The 17,607-nt window shown below is 33.9% G+C and overlaps 1 protein-coding gene across 1 annotated transcript in view; it reads left to right on the top strand.

Annotated features, from left to right (window-relative positions):
- Positions 1–17,607, top strand: part of LOC128207979 (zinc finger MIZ domain-containing protein 1-like) — a 103,497-nt gene that overhangs the window by 52,827 nt on the left and 33,063 nt on the right. The window contains 1 exon segment of the mRNA XM_052911225.1: positions 13,102–13,243. Within this exon segment, the coding sequence (XP_052767185.1) occupies positions 13,102–13,243 (142 nt within the window).

Here is a 17,607-nt window from a genome sequence, read left to right as displayed (position 1 = left end):
ATCGTTTTCTAATGCAATTTGCTATTCTTGTCGTTCAATCGTTGTTTTATAAATTCTTCTGTATTTTAAGTAGTAACACAAACAATTTGGTCAGGTTTGGATATATCAAAACATTTAAGATATTCAAACACCCTTTATTTATTTATTTATTAACTTCATTAATTAATTAATGATTTGTGTACGATTGACTATACGACGATATATACACGAGTATTTATATACTATGATGTAATCGTACATTGTAATGTGCTCATGTATGTCTTCGACCTATTGCACATTTTTCTTCTACACTTCTTTGCTGAGAAAGTGGAAAACAGAAGTATAATTTTCAATATTTTATGTTATTAGCAGGATAGGTGTATCATACCTAGATCGGTCGAAAATGTATTCAGCTGGAGTTTTGCCAAATACAAAATGGTTTGCCTCATCGACCAATATTTTGCTTCTTGAGTTATCAACACTTTGAACTTAAAATCCTACTTTAAACATTATACATTTATCTTTTATCTAATTTATATATCCGGATATGACAAAAAAGAAAAACGTTTTGTGTATGACTAGAGACATTTCGTTTATATTGACTTCTACTTTAGCATTTAGACAAAATTACTGCTGGCTTTCAGATTGCTACGTTTAATATATATATATATATTTATAACGATATTCTAATATTTGTAAAATTTGTGTTTTTTGTCTCGGGGTATTGTGTGTCTCGTCGTAAGTCGTTGTACCTTTAGTTAATCGGATCATGGCTTAGGTTTCTAGTCCAAGGGAGAGAAATGTGAAGCATACTTTATATGCGCTGATCATTGGATGCTAATATAACACATACAGAAGGTTTCATTAAGATAATAACAACAACAACAATACTAATAATAATAAAATAATAATAATAATAATAATAAAATAATAATAATAAAGAACGATGATGATAATAAAAGCAGGGACGGGTCCAGGATTGGACGTAAGAGGGGCGCACCAGGAGCCCCCGAACTTGATAGGTTATAATCATGTCGAGTGAGGTGAGGGGATCCTCCATCAATACAGTTAAGTAAAAAAATGGCGCTTTTTGGTGTAAACTATGTTTTATTTTTCGACTATATTGACATGAAATGTTCGCTTGGACAATCTTTATGGGGGGGGGGGGGGGGGGTGAAAGGGGGATTGTATTTAGGAATGCACGTGGCAAGGCCGAATAAAATTGATTTGTAACGAAAAAAACATTTGAATCATTATAAATGGCAATACCTGAAAACTCTTATCAATTCCTTTTGTAACATATGAAGATTGTTTGCTATTAAATTTGATGAGGTTTTCATATGATGCATATTCTGGTTAAATTGTTGAAAACTTTATGGAACCCAAAAGTCAAGGTCAGTGCTTTGGTACCAAATGTTTATATATGACCTAGAAATTTGCTCTAGTAATTCGCACGCCAATGTCGTTGAAATAAGTAAGAAGAAAAACGTCCCAACATTACTCATTTATACTTTATTAGCTCATATGTTGCTGTTTAATTTTGTCCAAGGAAATGCCGACTGTATCGTCTTCGTCTTAGTGTCGTTGGGGGCGTTGTGATCTTGCAAAGAATGACTGTTGAACGCATCTGTGATTTTCGGACCAGTGAGGTCACCGTTCATGTTATCACTATATATGTATTGAGTTATGTCCATGGACCAACTAAGAAAAAAAAGATTGTTGAACCGATGCTCATGCACGTTGCTTTTCATTTTAATTGAATCATTTTCTTTAAGTACTTAAAAGCAAATTCTATTAACCATACTTTTTATCCATTGACCATACTTCGTTATCTCTGTATTTTAAATACTGATTAGTTAGTTAGAATAATGCTGCATTATACATGCGGAGATAGCAAGGTAATGTGTTTCCAAACATAAGCAATTATTACTGAAAACGCTGACTGTTGAAAGACTGCGTGTCAGTTTATTTTCTGGAAACTCTTCGTGCGCCGAAACTCCCCTGTAACATGTGAGCACTAACAGTGTGTGATGGATGTGCTCAATATGCTAATCACTGCGCATACGATCTCACTTTACACTTTATTGTGAGCCGCTATTTTCTCCAAGATAAATGTTTCAAATTTCTGGACTGGGATTTGTTCTCTAACCTTTCACCTTGTTCTGACCCGTCAAAACTCTTTCCCTTGGGCCCCGAGTCGAGCATATCTAAACACTTGATTCATATCCCATACTGACAATAAGTTAGCTATCAAACCCGCAAATTATTTGTATCAAATACCGTCTCTGTATGCTTATTAGCCTAACACATATACAACACTGGTGTACTTACTGCGACCTGACTACAAAATCTCTGTTTAGAGAGCATACCTGTTGAGCGTGAAGTATGTTTGTATGTTGATAAATATATTTCTTCATAGATACGGTAATATATTTATCCGTCTGCTGATTCAGAGTAAATGAAACGTTTAATGATGCGGTGTGGTCGTAAAGTAATGGGTTCAATTTATAAATTTACTTGTAATGTTATCACTGTTTAAAATATGCTCTTAGATGTAATTCTAAATTAGATAAATATGAAACCATGCCAAAGTAAGATAGAGTTTCAGATTTACAAAGGCCCTTATATTTATTGCAGACTACTTACCGTTTAATACTTTAACGACTTGTTTCTTGCCTGTGTGTAATTGGGTTTAATGTTCTATATTTTGTATTCGTGATACTGCTTTATCGCTATCAAAATATATCCACCGTATAATCATCTCAATATGTTTGAAGCTGGGCAGCGCGTGATAATCAGGAAGAAAACACATTTGGGGGAGCTACTCTTGTTTACAATGATTTATTACATTTGTCGAGTATCTGTATGATAAACCGTGATCTATTAAACGGCCAGAATGCTGTTTTCAGTACCCGAAAAGCATTGCGATTGGTATCATTTGTTTTCAAATACTTTGGGATTTGGTGTAAATAAGACCATGAATTCGTTTTGTTTATAAATATAATTCCTCAAAATCATACCATTGTGTTAAAGGATTATTGACTTAGTACTGATAACCGTGCAATCTTATTTGTAATGATGACAATCAAACCTGCTACTGTTTTAATCATCCACTCCCCTACAATTGTCAATATCTAACCGGTGTTCGCGTCGTCAACTGTTTCAAGCTGCTTAATTCAATGACTATGACACGATTGAGCCACTTGAACAATTTGATGATCTCTATCGGGACGTTAAATGGGTGACGGATTCTTTCTTCCCATTCTTCATTGGGTTATTTTACAACCATTGATTTTCTGCTTCAAAATAGAGAAGGCATGTGGTAGGGTCCTTTCGCCGTCTTGTTTGTACACACTTGGGGCCAAGGACAAATTGTCGGTGACGGAGGTGTCCCCGAGTGATAGAAGGACATAAAATAAGCTGCGGAGATCTGAATCATAGCTCTATTAGATTGCTCCATTAGCCCGTCAAATATCGGAACAGAGCCTTTCCCTCTGTGGGCGAATGGTATTTTGAGATGTTATGTATTGATTATTGTTTTATGTTTGGAACTCCGGTTGATGTGATCTGTTTAAATGTTTCTCCAAGATTGATAATATTGTCACTAGCTAGGAATAATTAACCTGAAAGCGGATCATTATTCTACGTTCTCCAATCTGAACAATTTATTCCCGTTGTATTGGCTTTTGAGTATTAATATTTTATGCGTCTGCAGCAGCGATAGTTATTGCTGATTGAGCTGAAGCAGTGTACAAGTAGCTTGATACTGTGTCCTACAGATGCGGTAATGACGTGAGGAGGTCAATAACTATCTAATAGGCTTCTCAAACACTTCAGTTGCTCCAATTTTTAACCAAGTTGCATTGTAAAACAATTTTTATAATCACATAGATAATAGCGGTGTGCTAAGTGAAAACGATGATGTAGAATAGCTGCTGTGTCAAGTATGTGACCGATAGCATTTAAACGATGGTGTATAGCATGCAAACGATGGTGGGTTAGCTGTCATTGATAATGATGATATCGTTATTATCGTGCTGCCTGTTAATTGTGTTGTCATTGTTAAGATTGATGTAAGGTCATAATTGGAAGAAAATCTGCTAATCACTTGAAAACATGAAGTGTAAAAGTTATTATTACTTGTCTTGTTTATTTGTCGTAAACATGATACGTGATTGTTTCCACGAGGTTCAAATGTCTCTATTGGTTTCTGCTATTTTGATTTGCCAATGACCGGATTGCACATCAAATGTCTGTCTGTATTTTTTATCGAACGAACGTAGGCCGACACATTAAGTCCGTGTGACATCAGACTGACGTTGTATCCTGATGTCGGATGTTTGTTGTTTAACTGCCGTTGGTTCAAATTAAAAATAAATTGATGCTAAAGTTGGGCTTTAATGTGACAGAGACCATCGTCATTATCTGAAACTAAATTGAATATTGAATTAGAATCATACGTCAGATTGACGTTGATTTAGAGTTGATATTAAGCATCGGTATAATGGTATGCATTTTGACACCGTAATACTAGTATTATAAGAGTTGTTATGTGAAGCTGTATTATTACCTGACATCACAGCCTCTTCTTTGCAATGTTAAATCTGAAGAGATATAAATCAGAATAAGAGTGGTATTTATTTGTTTTTGTTTTTTTCTGTATCTTTGGATGTAAATATTAAGAAGAAATTGTGGTCACCGTAGCTAATGGTGCGTTCATGCTAAAACATGATTGTATTGAAAAATGTTGCAAGAATTATTTGAAAAAGGATGGTGTTAAAGGGAAACATGAATTACTGAGAATAAATTCTAACAAAACAATTAAAGAAACAACTGCCATATGTAATTTAGCTAGGAAGCATAAAAACTGCTCCATGATATGCATGCATGCATTTTTCGTCAATCGGACAAGATCAGGCAATGACGATAATAAAAACAACAACATTCGTAGCGTTTTTGTTTTTTTAAATCCAATACCAGTTTTTAAAAATTGTGCTAGATACTTCAGAAAATAAAACAAAGTTATTGTTGCACTAAAGGAACAAATATGTTTTACCTCTAACTCATTACATCTATGAAGGATTTTCATAATACAATGGAAACTACATAGACAACATCAAGTAGTACAACAATCAAATATAAACCCTGCTTAGAAGCACAAGATGATTACCAAAGCGAAACTGAATAGGAGATGCAACCCTACAAATAGATCAAGAGCGCATCAAAATAGCTTTATCAGTAAATTATCGAATGACCGCATTGGAACGGTCAGAGAAACAAGAGTTTTCTGGAACTAGAGCTTACTGGGGAGTTTAACTCCTTCATATGCGCATTTATACCCCTCACTTGTTCCGCCATACATCACATTGCTACCCTCGTATATATATGCTTACTGTCGAACGGAAGGAAGTAGCTCCTAACTATTTTAACGTCTTTTGATATGACGCATTCGGGGTCCGAACCCGGACCTTCAGCATAAGCGGCGATTGCTTACAGAAAGAATTATCTACAGTTTGGAAAGGTAAAGGTTATAGTTTGAAAAACTTGAAACGAAACAGCTACAGGAACTTCTCAAAAACACTTTGAGGGCGATTGGAAAGATATCGAAACTATACTAGTAAACATGTCATAAAGTAATGAGTTACCATGTCATAGAGAAATGCAATAAACTAGTATACAAATGTTATATTGAAAAAACATATTGAAATGCATGATTGTTTTTTTTTAAATTTCATAAGTAGTAGACTGTGAGTTCCGTTGTGTGTGTGTACATTGAAACGACAACTAAGAGGTCACATGTACCTATACTATAGGAAATTACTTGAACTAGTAATGCAAATATAAATAAACGAAAAACAATATCGACAGTTATATTTTAATGTCTTTCGGGGCCATTGATTACTATGTCTTAGCGTTCGCTGAAAACAGAATACTGTTCAAGCCCTGGCTATGGGACGTTGACAGTGTTGCACGTATCGCTGCTGTAGTGGACAACCGTCAATGTTCAATCCAACCCAATTTGCTGTTCTCACTTTGGATACGATTTGTGCTCCCGAGGGATCTCTCGTCCGAAATGTATAAAAATCAAAACACCCATACAAGTGAGGGGTATTCCAAAATGGACGAAATTGTCTTCTTTTAGCGCCGGTGTGTTACTCTTCAGCTTGCTATGGGCTGTTCACAGAAGACTTAGCACTTGATTGGCGTTTAGTCTAAAGTATACAAACAATGTACAACAGAAATATCCACGAACATTCGTGCAGCTACTGAGTCAATATTTTTTTTTTAATTCTAAATCAACATTGTAACATCAACATGTCTGACATTTATAATTAATTGAATATGTCTATAAAAATACTATATAATAAACGGAGTTTAATTTACAACCAATCATAATTCAATATAATTCAACTCAAGGAATAGCCAATACAGATAGATAATACAGGACAAAGAGCAAATGACAACGGACACATAGAATACAGGGAATAAACATATTGATATCAAACACAGAAGACAGGGCAAAACATAAGAATATAAACAATTGATATCAAACACAGAAGACAGGGCGAAACATACACGAATTCATATAAACAAATTGATTTCAAACTCAAAGGACAGCGCACAACATACACCAATATTCAATTTGATATCAAACACAGAAAAAAGGTCACAACAGATATCAAATATGATATCAGTGCTATACTTTTAGGTTCTTGTGTTTTTGATGTCTATACATTTGGACGAATTATCTTTTTGTATCTGTAGCGATTGCATGAATCATTTATTTTATTGGTTTCATCGGGGAGCATTAAAAAGGTGACCAAATGTGTAGTAACTTTCGTATTATGTACAAAATGGATGGTTTGTTTTCACACAATGACCACTGTTTTCTTGGCCTTCCAACTGTTCGAGCGATTCCACAGATTCCAGGAACACACCTGTTGTTCTCTAGTGCCAGGTAGCGAAGACCGAGAAACTGTCGGCAATATGATGGCTTCTTTGTATGATTGACATGTGTATCTATTAGGTCTAGATAAAGAGACCTGGGTAGATGTTGCCAGTCGCAGCGGAAAAATAATAACACAGTGGGGGAAAGAGGTCGAATGGTAAACACACTATCATCTCTTGTAGGTTTTGTAATTTGCGAAGAAAAACTTGAGAACAAAATTGAGATTAATAACGAGGTCTACAGGTAAGTAAAATCCAGGGTTAAAATATAATAGGAACGTGATATTGGTGAAGATATTATATTCCTGCGACAAATGATCAGTGAGCAAAGCAGCACCGAATCATTATTTTAAGGGTATATTATACACTCACGAATAATGAAAAGGTTATTATTTTTAATTTTAAGATGGTAACGTGTCTGTGAGTTAATATAAATAGCACATGCATGTACATTTCGAAGAGACCAATATAAAATTGTGCATGTTTAGATTTGCAGTGTCTCAAGTGTGTTCCGGGTATCTGATGATGGGATGAAGGGTGTTTATCATGGAAATTGCATAATCTCTTGGTTTTGAGGCGCTTCCTGGTCAGTCTTGACCTCTCTTCATAAAGTTCATTCTTCTGTTTTTGTGGGAAAGTAAACAGTTCACAAGGAGGTGGAATACTGTTTATTATAGATTTGTGATTTCCAAGACACTCGACTGGCATTAGTTTTCTAGTAGATTTGTTTCTACCATCGACTGTTTTGTGATTTATTAATGGAATTGCAAACCACTATAAAGTGTTCTTGATTAGGTGTGGATCAAAGTTGGCATTGGGGAAGGTTATCATGAATAATAGAAATTAAACGTAATGTATACTTTTGGTTATTACTACTGTTTGGCAACTGCATCTGCCTATTAGGCCTACTGATTGTTCTTTTTTTATATTTTACTTGGCTCAGATATAATGTTTAATTAGTGTTATGTTGCGGAAGTGGCACAATTGTCTTCCAAAAACATGGAGTTATCTAGAAGCAAATCCTTATTTAAGCGTGTTTGATTATAGTAATTGACATCAATTGGAAGCAAACTACAGATTGTGTTATTTAACTCTAATTTGATTGAAGACAAAGTTTATTGAATGCATACCGAAGAAATGCAAATAAAAGCCACAGAGTGCTTCCGCAGGACACATTTATTGAGAAGAACAGTGCTGGAGTTGTCAGAATTGGCCTGCGTGCATTTTACACAAATTTCATGACTCGCGTTCAAAAATCGGACCAATAGCCTGCGGCAGTGAAGCCAGATTTAAAGCAGTATCGCATTTATTGTCCTAACTCAAATTGATGGATAATACTTGAAGACCTTTGCGCTTGTGCGGAAAATCAATTGTATTCATTTTTGTGTCAGCGCAGAAACAGCCTGTATACATCCAATATGGACTGTAGAAACATTCTGAGGTTTTTTAGAGGCAGGGAGATAACTTCATCATTACACTGGCAATGAAATAAATATCTGTTTTATTATGCTGGCAGCTAGATTAGATATCTGGGGAAAAGACAACTTCATTTTTGATTTTTTCTGTCAGAATTTTCCAGTGGTTTATCCACATTTATTTGAACTTAATGCTGAGAATTATGAACATGTTTTACGCAACATCTCTGTGCTTCTACCACTTCATTTAAAACAAGAGGGGTAAAATACTTAGAGTTACGGGTCAAGATGTCGCGTAAAAAACAAACAGTATTGTTAACACTCCACGTGTGCAACGTTTGCTTTGCAATACTGGATGTATTCATGAAACTATTATGGCATTTCATGTTTTGTTTAAAAAAAACCACACACACGCCGTTATCACCTTTTTACCTCATGTCCCATGTGTTTATGATTGGCACTTGCACATTTGGCGTTTCAACTAGTTTGTTAATCTTCTGTACCAATTATTTTTTAACTTCGTTCGAATGCTTATTTTCACATTAAAGGGACCCGCTCATGTTTTGACACCAAAATATGTTTTTTTTCGGAAATGAATCTGAAAACACTTAATTTAAACACTACATATTTTACCTCGATTGTTTAAGAAAGCAATGATAGCTTACACTAAGTCACTCTCATTGGCAAGATGTTGCGCGAGTGTGGTCTTGTGTTCTGAAAACACTTATATTAAATTATTCATATTGATACCGTAATTGCTGAAAAAATACATTAAAATTATAACAACCTATTCAGATTTCGGTGGGGTGCGAACCCACGCCGGTATATTCAAGGAATATTTGAAAACTGACAACAAAACCTCACGTCCTCTAACGCTATTCAAAATCTTGGACTTCAAAGACAATATCTGAACATAATATTATATTAACATTTGTTTAAGGGTTCAATCTATCAATATCTTAGTATAATTTGCCACCTTTTATTTTGTCATACAATTTACTAAAAAACATGAGCGAGTCCCTTTAAAGGCTTTAAAAAAATATATGGTACAAAAATGAGTAAAAAGTATGACCTTCATGGTCATCTAATTCTTGTTTACACCATAATTGATGATTCGACATTTTAGTGGTCGTGCTTTTAAATTTGTTTCATTTGTTGTTTGTTAAAACTCTTTACAATCGTTCAGCAAGCCTGATAGAGGATTGAATTTCAGACTTTAAAATGTCAATTGGAGACTAAAATAATTGGAATATTATGTCAACCAATCGATGCAGTTGTGATGTATTTGTCTTTTGCTATTTTCCAATTACGGGGCTGATCGTCTGTTGAAGAATCAATGATTTATCAGACAATGAAGATAATTGCAAGATAAGTTTGAGCTTCGGTTTCCGTTATATGTGTGCAGTGTCTGCAGTCATTAAACAGTTGAAGTAAATACATATACAGTTCTATCACAGTTTTTTTTAATCGTTGTTAATGTGGTTCTTTGGTTTCATTCGGGCGCAAAGGAAAATTAAAAGCATTTTAAATGTTAATGTTAAACGTTTTTGTTGAGAATTTTAATGAAGAGGTATCTGATACCTCTGTTGCATTGATAACATTAACAACGTGATCGCAGTCAATTATTATGAGCTTCATTTCTCCTGTATTAGTTTAGACATAGCACCTTTTCTGTTTCCTTGGTGACAAATGGAGGAAAACACGACATTATCACTGTTAAAATGAGCGCTGACAAAGAGCGTTTAATTATCTTATGGCCCGGCAACTCCGCCATTGTGAAGTGATGGCCGGAGTGGGCAGAGAATTGGAAAAGTGGCAGATTTGAGACCCATGGTTGGCCTCTTCATTATTTCCAGATCAGGACATCAATATTGATCATCAAAATTCATATAGAGAAATTGTGCACGGCATATTGTTGTTGTCTTCAAGTTTGATTAATCATGACGAAATTAAGTGCTTGTTATTGCAGTATTGTATGGCCAGTTTAGAGAGTTGTTTTCAGAATTTGCAAAATAACGGTGACCAGCATTGTGATGTTAGTAGCTGGAGATAATACCATAATTTTAGAACTAGAATAAACAGACATAACTGAGCATACTACATGTTTAATTTAAATAAAAACCGCTGGTGTGAAAGTAAGACTAACATTAGGGAAAATCAGTTGACATTAGACGCCAAATTTCTTTCCAATCTTCATGAAACCGTCAGTATGTGTGTCTCAACAAAATCCAGGCCATGCTTGAAAACAGATTTCGGATAAAATTCAGGTCAATAGGTCAAACTTTCGAAAAGTCTTATTAATACATTAAAAGGCTACATTCTTTACCCGGGTATTTAATGTACAATTCCTGTCAAAGAGTATATCATGAGATTGAATTAATAATACTGACCATTTTCCCTCCAAACTGTTTAATTTGCCCGGAAAGCGTGTCTATATAATATATTAAGTTAGGTTATGAGTTTTATTAGGTCAGACATGTAGGTAACTTAACGAATCGTTCAAAAGTCTTGTAACACTTACAAAGCCCATTTTATTCAAATTTCTATGAAACCTTGTCATGTCTGCTATTATACAATCTATCAGGTCAAGACCGATCCAAAAGTAGGGCAAAAGGTTAAATGATACAAACTTGTATTCTAGGGGCACATTTTACCATATTTTAAGATACATTTACTTATTAAGAATGTTTCATTGAACTGAAGATATATATGTCAATAATTTATTATCGATGTCCTGTTCAAAGTTGGTCATTAGGCAATATGTATGAATACCTTATAAACATTTAAAGCTGCCATATTTTTTTCAAAATGTTCATGGCACTTGATAAAAATATTTGTCTTATTATTATCAGAACCAAATTGTACAAACAATACATACAACTAGTCGAGTATAGGTCACGTCCGGTCAAAAAGTAGGTCACTATGTGAACCTTTTTTAGTACCATTTAAACATTATATGGAGCCGTATTATCTATTAAATATTGAACATGTTGAAACTCGTTTTCATAAAGCAAGGGTTCTCAATTGAACTATATTTTGCCTCCAATGCCATCTAGTAATCTGCTGTTGCATCATAACAAACACTATTGTATTTTTTTATTCAAATGTGCATTAATCAAGTGGTGTGGTTTGCAAACATGTTATCAAAAGGTTGAAAGGAGCATGAACAATATATTGGCAGAGATCAGGTCGTTCTGATGCCAATCCTCGATCTGAGGTGGCAGGAATTTATGGAGAGCTCGGTTGAGCACCTAATTCTGTGCTGCTCCTTACTGCAGGTGGTTTCCATCAATTGTTTTATCGTCTGTGCTGCAATAGACATGTCTTAACACTTAGAACGTTAATCCATTTGCATTGTTACGCGTTGGAAATGTATGCATTTTCTTTGTTACGTGTAAGAAATGTATCTATTTCATTACAATAATGTGTTTGCTTATTAATTGTTACATGTTGGAAAGATACCGTTCCATGTAACGTGTTGCATATGCAAATACATTGTCATTATGTTTTGGAAGAGTATGCATTTTATTGGAACTTGTTGTTAATGTATCTATTTCCTCACAAGTTGACAAATGTATGAATTCTAGGGTGTTTTGAGGGTTCACATTGCTTCTTTGTGGAATATGTTGTTAAGTAGTTATCTTAGTCTGTACTGTGCACTTTGAGCTCATGTTCTCCTTCTTGTATCCTCTTGTTTGTAAAGCAAACAGTTTTAGTCACATGTTTACTGAAGCATATTCGTCCGAGTAAACAAATGCATAGAATCGTTTTCCTATATATATATATGTTGTTAAACAAAAAGTAATTCCTCCAAAGTTGACTCCCGTACACACCGTTTCATTTTTGCGCCTAGCTAATTGTGGGATCTCTGCCAATAAATTTCAATGTCTGGTATCATAAACAGTTAGATTTGCAGGAACAAAACACATGCTTTTATTTTAAGAAAAGTAATAACTGTATGTAACCTTTCTGCATTTGTTGAAAACGACCGATAAAATATTTCCAGATGATTTCCGACGAGGACTATGGTAGACTATATTGTAATATTTTATAAAGCCCTGACAAATTACATTGGAAATTATTAAGTATTTAGCTGCCGATATTAGCCCCTCATAAAGCAACGGTTGTGAATGGCTCGATTCAAAGTAAAAAGTATCGTATCTAGCAAATAATGCAGCCACAAATACATTATATATATATATATATATTATCTATGCATCATGATTATAACCCAACTCTTTATATGTATACTCTGTTCACATGGAATAATAGTGTTTTCACATGCGTTTACTTAGATTTGAACTGTGAAATAATAAAAGAATATTGAGTTGCGTATTAAACATTTTGAGTTGATTACTTCTAATGTTTGGTTGATGGTCGAATTCTGCATTACATATAGGCATTGATTTATCTGAAATCTGCATTACATATAGGCATTGATTTATCTGAAATCTGCATTACATATAGGCATTGATTTATCTGAAATCTGCATTACATATAGGCATTGATTTATCTGAAATCTGCATTACATATAGGCATTGATTTATCTGAAATCAATGTTTTTAGTACTTTTAGGCCACATCAACCATGACCTTCGGGATATTTTGTAATTAAATCTCTAATCCATCTTTAATGTTCAGAGTCACAGCCACGCCCCATCCCCTCCAAGATGATGTAAGGAAGTATCCAAAGAGAAATATTTTCGATGGTGAATTAAGGTCCATTGTCTCTAACAACCAATAAATTATTGCACTTGCAGGTCTTCTGTCTACATGGTGTGAGGAGCTAGGTCAACAGTTGCTGGTGCGGCACGAACAATCCAGCCCACCAGACAGACGGACAAACGGTCCCGGGGACATGCACCCCCACCTCCAGAAACCAATGGGGGCAATGGGAGTATGGTATGCATTTAGTAGTTATAAGCTTTTACTTCTAATGTGTTAGTATTCTTCCAAATAGAATCTTCATTTTATTATGTTTACAAACGTTACTGTTCAACTAAACATACTGTGTTGTTTTTATTTACCAGTGCTGTTTAACTGCTGGACTTGCATAATAATTCTTGACATTTTAAATCTGTCCTAATTTTTAAAGGAGATCTCATCTGAAATGAACATTTTTCGCCAGAATGGTATGATCGATGTATAGGTGTTGAAGATAGATGAGTTAATTGCAAGCCTTTTCAGTGCAGTGCAGAAATAGTTTTTACCTTCATACCTACATTAAAGGGAAGAATATATCATGAGAACCTGACAACAATGTTTTGATGCACATTATAACGAAGTGTACACATTAAGTGTTAAGTACCATCATGATTAGTGAATATGACAGCTCTTGTCATAAAACTGGGGTTAAGGTTAAAACAGAAGTTTTTATTAATAGACAGCTATATACGTTAATAACTTTTGTTGTAATAACTACAATGCTTAATACAATTAGTACGTCTTGCAAGTGTCAGGTCAACAAAGGCTTAGGTTAAAGAATATGTTATGGTGTTCTTCTTGCTAGTTATACGCCAGGGTCCTATTTCATTTTAGAATCTTAGTCGTTACTTCAATAATCTTAAATCTGTTTGAATATCACAACCTAGCAAACACCCGACGTCGGTAAGACCTGGAATTTTGGTGTTGCCGTCCAAAACCCCCGTCGAGGCGACGTGGAAACCCTGACGTCCTTGCGAGGAGGATTTACGACGTCGTCTCGACGCGTGATACTCGTCCAGTGCCTGTCTAAATGAATTTTCATCTGACAGAAATGATTTCAATAAAACTGAATCGCACTTGATACAGTAATACAGTAATCTCGGTTAACAATACAAAATACATGAATATTTGAGCCGATCGGAACAGATAGAGGTCCAATATAGGACTGATATATGTTTTCAATATTAGATTGATATCGAAAACGCTAACGGACCGTGATAAAAATCATTCTTCTTAAAAAAAGTATTACCTCTTTTAATTAACTTCTTTTTGCATTGATTTGTTTGAAACTTCCATTTTAGATATCCCGAATATGATAAAATAAAGTAATTTATGAAAACAAATATTATAACTGTATATAATTTGACATTTATAAATATGTTCATGTAAATATAATTATATTGTTGAGCTTCATACCCGCATCTTTGCGTGGTACAGCGCGTAAAGTCCACTGTGGCATGGTGGTAACCCCACGTCGGATTTCGACGTCGAAGCGACGTCAAATGTTTGCTGGGAAATGATGTTTTGTGTTTCTATTATTCTGTGTTCATTTGTTATTGCAAAGAACAGAACTTTTCTGCTCTGATAATTTCAATTCGCTACCAAGATTGACCAAGATCTTAATTGAAACAGACCACAGTTGTAATGGAGAAGTTTTATATTGTGACATTAATGTAAATGATGTAAATATTGTCCCATGTTCCATAATATTTAAAGTGACACTCGTTTTTAAAATCAATACATGAATACACATGTCTGACAAACATATATTTTGAGTGATAACCCTTTATAATAAAACTACTTACTAATTAATGCATTAATGGAAAATATGAATTACTGATAAAAATATTTTAACCGTGTATAAATAGCTGAAAACGCACAGATATAAAACGAAAGGTGAGTGCTAAAAGATTTACAGTGATAGACAATCATCTCAAAATGTCGAAATACCGTGTTTTCTGCAACTTATTTTTCAAATTAAACACAGCATCCTTCTTCGTAATAACCATTGTTTTCGATATTTATTCATCTTTTTTCGGTAAATTAAAACATTTGCATTAATTGTGGTACATCTTTTTGGGGAGTAAGGGTACATCTTTAAGAAATGCTTATTGTTATATGTAATTTTCGGCAGAAGTTAGATATACTGCATTTGTTTTAAAAGCATGGTTACTTAGGAGTATTTGTTATTTTATTTCATGGCCATATGTATGAAAATGAATGGTTCAAGTTAGGCATAGAAAGCTGAGCACATTAAAGAAAAGTAAATACTTTATATTTTGCTAATTCGTACAAATTTGCATGTCAAATAGTTACACTTGCTATTCTTTATTTTAATTTAAAAGTAGCAATTTAACACTACCTTTTCATGCATATTTAATATATATGTGTTCACAGCAAATAAACCCCAAGATTATTTACATAACTGTTAACTGAGTTTTGATGGAGATAATAAAAAGAGAAGTGATGCGTGGCTGAATATCAGTCACAAATAACAAGACCGCTGGTAATTTATCATGTAGCCAACACGAATAGATTTGTTATGATGACATTAATATCTGACACACTTACCGTATTATCGTTCGTGTGTGGAGGGATACGATAGTGCGATAGGAGTCATACCTGTGCACTACCTCACTCATAAATGGCGTTTAAGTTTTATTAAATCCGATAGGCAGTTGATACTCATGTGCCTAATTGTCAACGTATAGAAGCTTCAGTTATTCAAATAAAATGACAATGAGTTATCTTTGTTACATGATTAGGCCATGTAAATGGCAAGGTTAATGCAAAGGCTATATATATGGGAACAAAAACAAAACACCACAAAGGGCTGATTTTGGTAACTGACAATGAGTTAATTATTATTTTCTTCCAATGGCTTTATGACAAGAGTTTTGTTTTATTATTATGTTAAGTATATTTGTTGTTGTTATTGTTTTAAAAACATGATGAGTTTTGATTTCTTACTGCAGTTTTAAAGTAAAAGAACATTGTTCATAATTAGGTTCAATACTGTATTGTTCAACCCGATTGGACTGTTATACGATGTTTCAGTTATAATATTCTCCACTGTTTTCGTAAATTAACAGAATATTTGTTTAAATCAAAGTGAAAAGCTACATTCTGTTTAATTTTGTCTCGGTTTTACCCTAAAGCTAAATAATAACATTATATTAAACCATTGTAATGCGCTAGTCAATTATTTGAATGCTTCTGTGTAAAGAAGTTTATTGTAAAGGTCACAAATTTAACAGGTATTAACTGGTCTAGTGAATACTGGGACAGATTTTAATGTTTTGTCAAAGAAAAGCTAGAATATCACATTGACGTCTTTTTTAAACATGTTTCATCCTTCTCGCATGAAGTACATTGAATTACATTCATTTTGTTTGCATGTTCAAATATCTTTTAAGCTAAAATAGCCATTTCGTAAAAATAAATGTACAAGTGCAGCTTCAGGATTTAGGGTTTTTTGATGTTTTTTTACGGGGGATACTTTATGGCTGTGGGGGTAAACAAGGCGCAATATCAATTGTGCTCCCTCCAAACCAAATTAATTAAAGCTTAACGTATGATACTGTGGTTGCCTTCCAATTTCATTTGTCTTATAAAACTTATGATACCCCCCCCCCCCCCCCCCCCCCAATTTTGTGTAAAAGTAATTTCTTATTAAACTACCATATATTAAAATTGTTAAGACTGAAATGAAAAAGTAGCTTTTTGGTATTTGGCTTTCAATTTTTTAACTTTTTAAGACAAAAATATATTGCCTAAATGTACGTTAAAACACATTGTTTACTTAAGGACAAATAAATTATAGGTCAAAACGGCAAATTTATACTGTCAAATTGCCATTGATATCTTTATTTATTCCTGAAGCTCTTTTTCAAAGGCTTTTATGTATTATATGTTTGAAGAAGTAATCCTTGACAGAGAAACATCTATCAGAAATCAATGTGTTACGCCATTTATTAATATTCATATCACCAGTGTAGCTACATATCATATCCTTTTGTCAGCACATTGTAATGGGTTTTCTTTGAGTTCGATTTAATGAAATAGAAAATTGACATTAAGACATTAAAAGGACTGCCCAAGTGATATCATTTCATTCTCCTGTTATGTTACGTGCTGAGCTTTAAGATTGAACTGCTTTAAAAAACAACAACAATTAAATAATTCAGATAATGCCAGGGTAAGTGCATAAACTTGAAAGTTTTAGGACAAGAGATGGCTGTTTCAGAAAAACAAAACATTTTGACATTGCAGGTACAACAAGAAGTTTGGTCCCACATACTGGTAATCGACTTACCATTGTTTCTGCCAACTTTCACTTTTTTTCGATTGAAAATCAGACAAAAAAGTTTTTGATTATCAGCAATAATTGGAGCTGTCATCTCTATCAATCTTCGATTTCATAATCGAAACAGAATCATGCAAAAAGAAAAATAATTAATGTAATTGTTGGCTTTATTTTGGCAAGTGTTAAAACATTCATGTGTAAATCAAACATCATCCATTCTAAGCCCATAATATTATGCAAACATTTTATGTCATAT

The sequence above is a fragment of the Mya arenaria genome, chromosome 2, assembly GCF_026914265.1.
Source record: "Mya arenaria isolate MELC-2E11 chromosome 2, ASM2691426v1".
Lineage (NCBI taxonomy): Eukaryota > Metazoa > Mollusca > Bivalvia > Myida > Myidae > Mya > Mya arenaria.
This window is presented reverse-complemented; position numbering and strand designations above follow the sequence as displayed.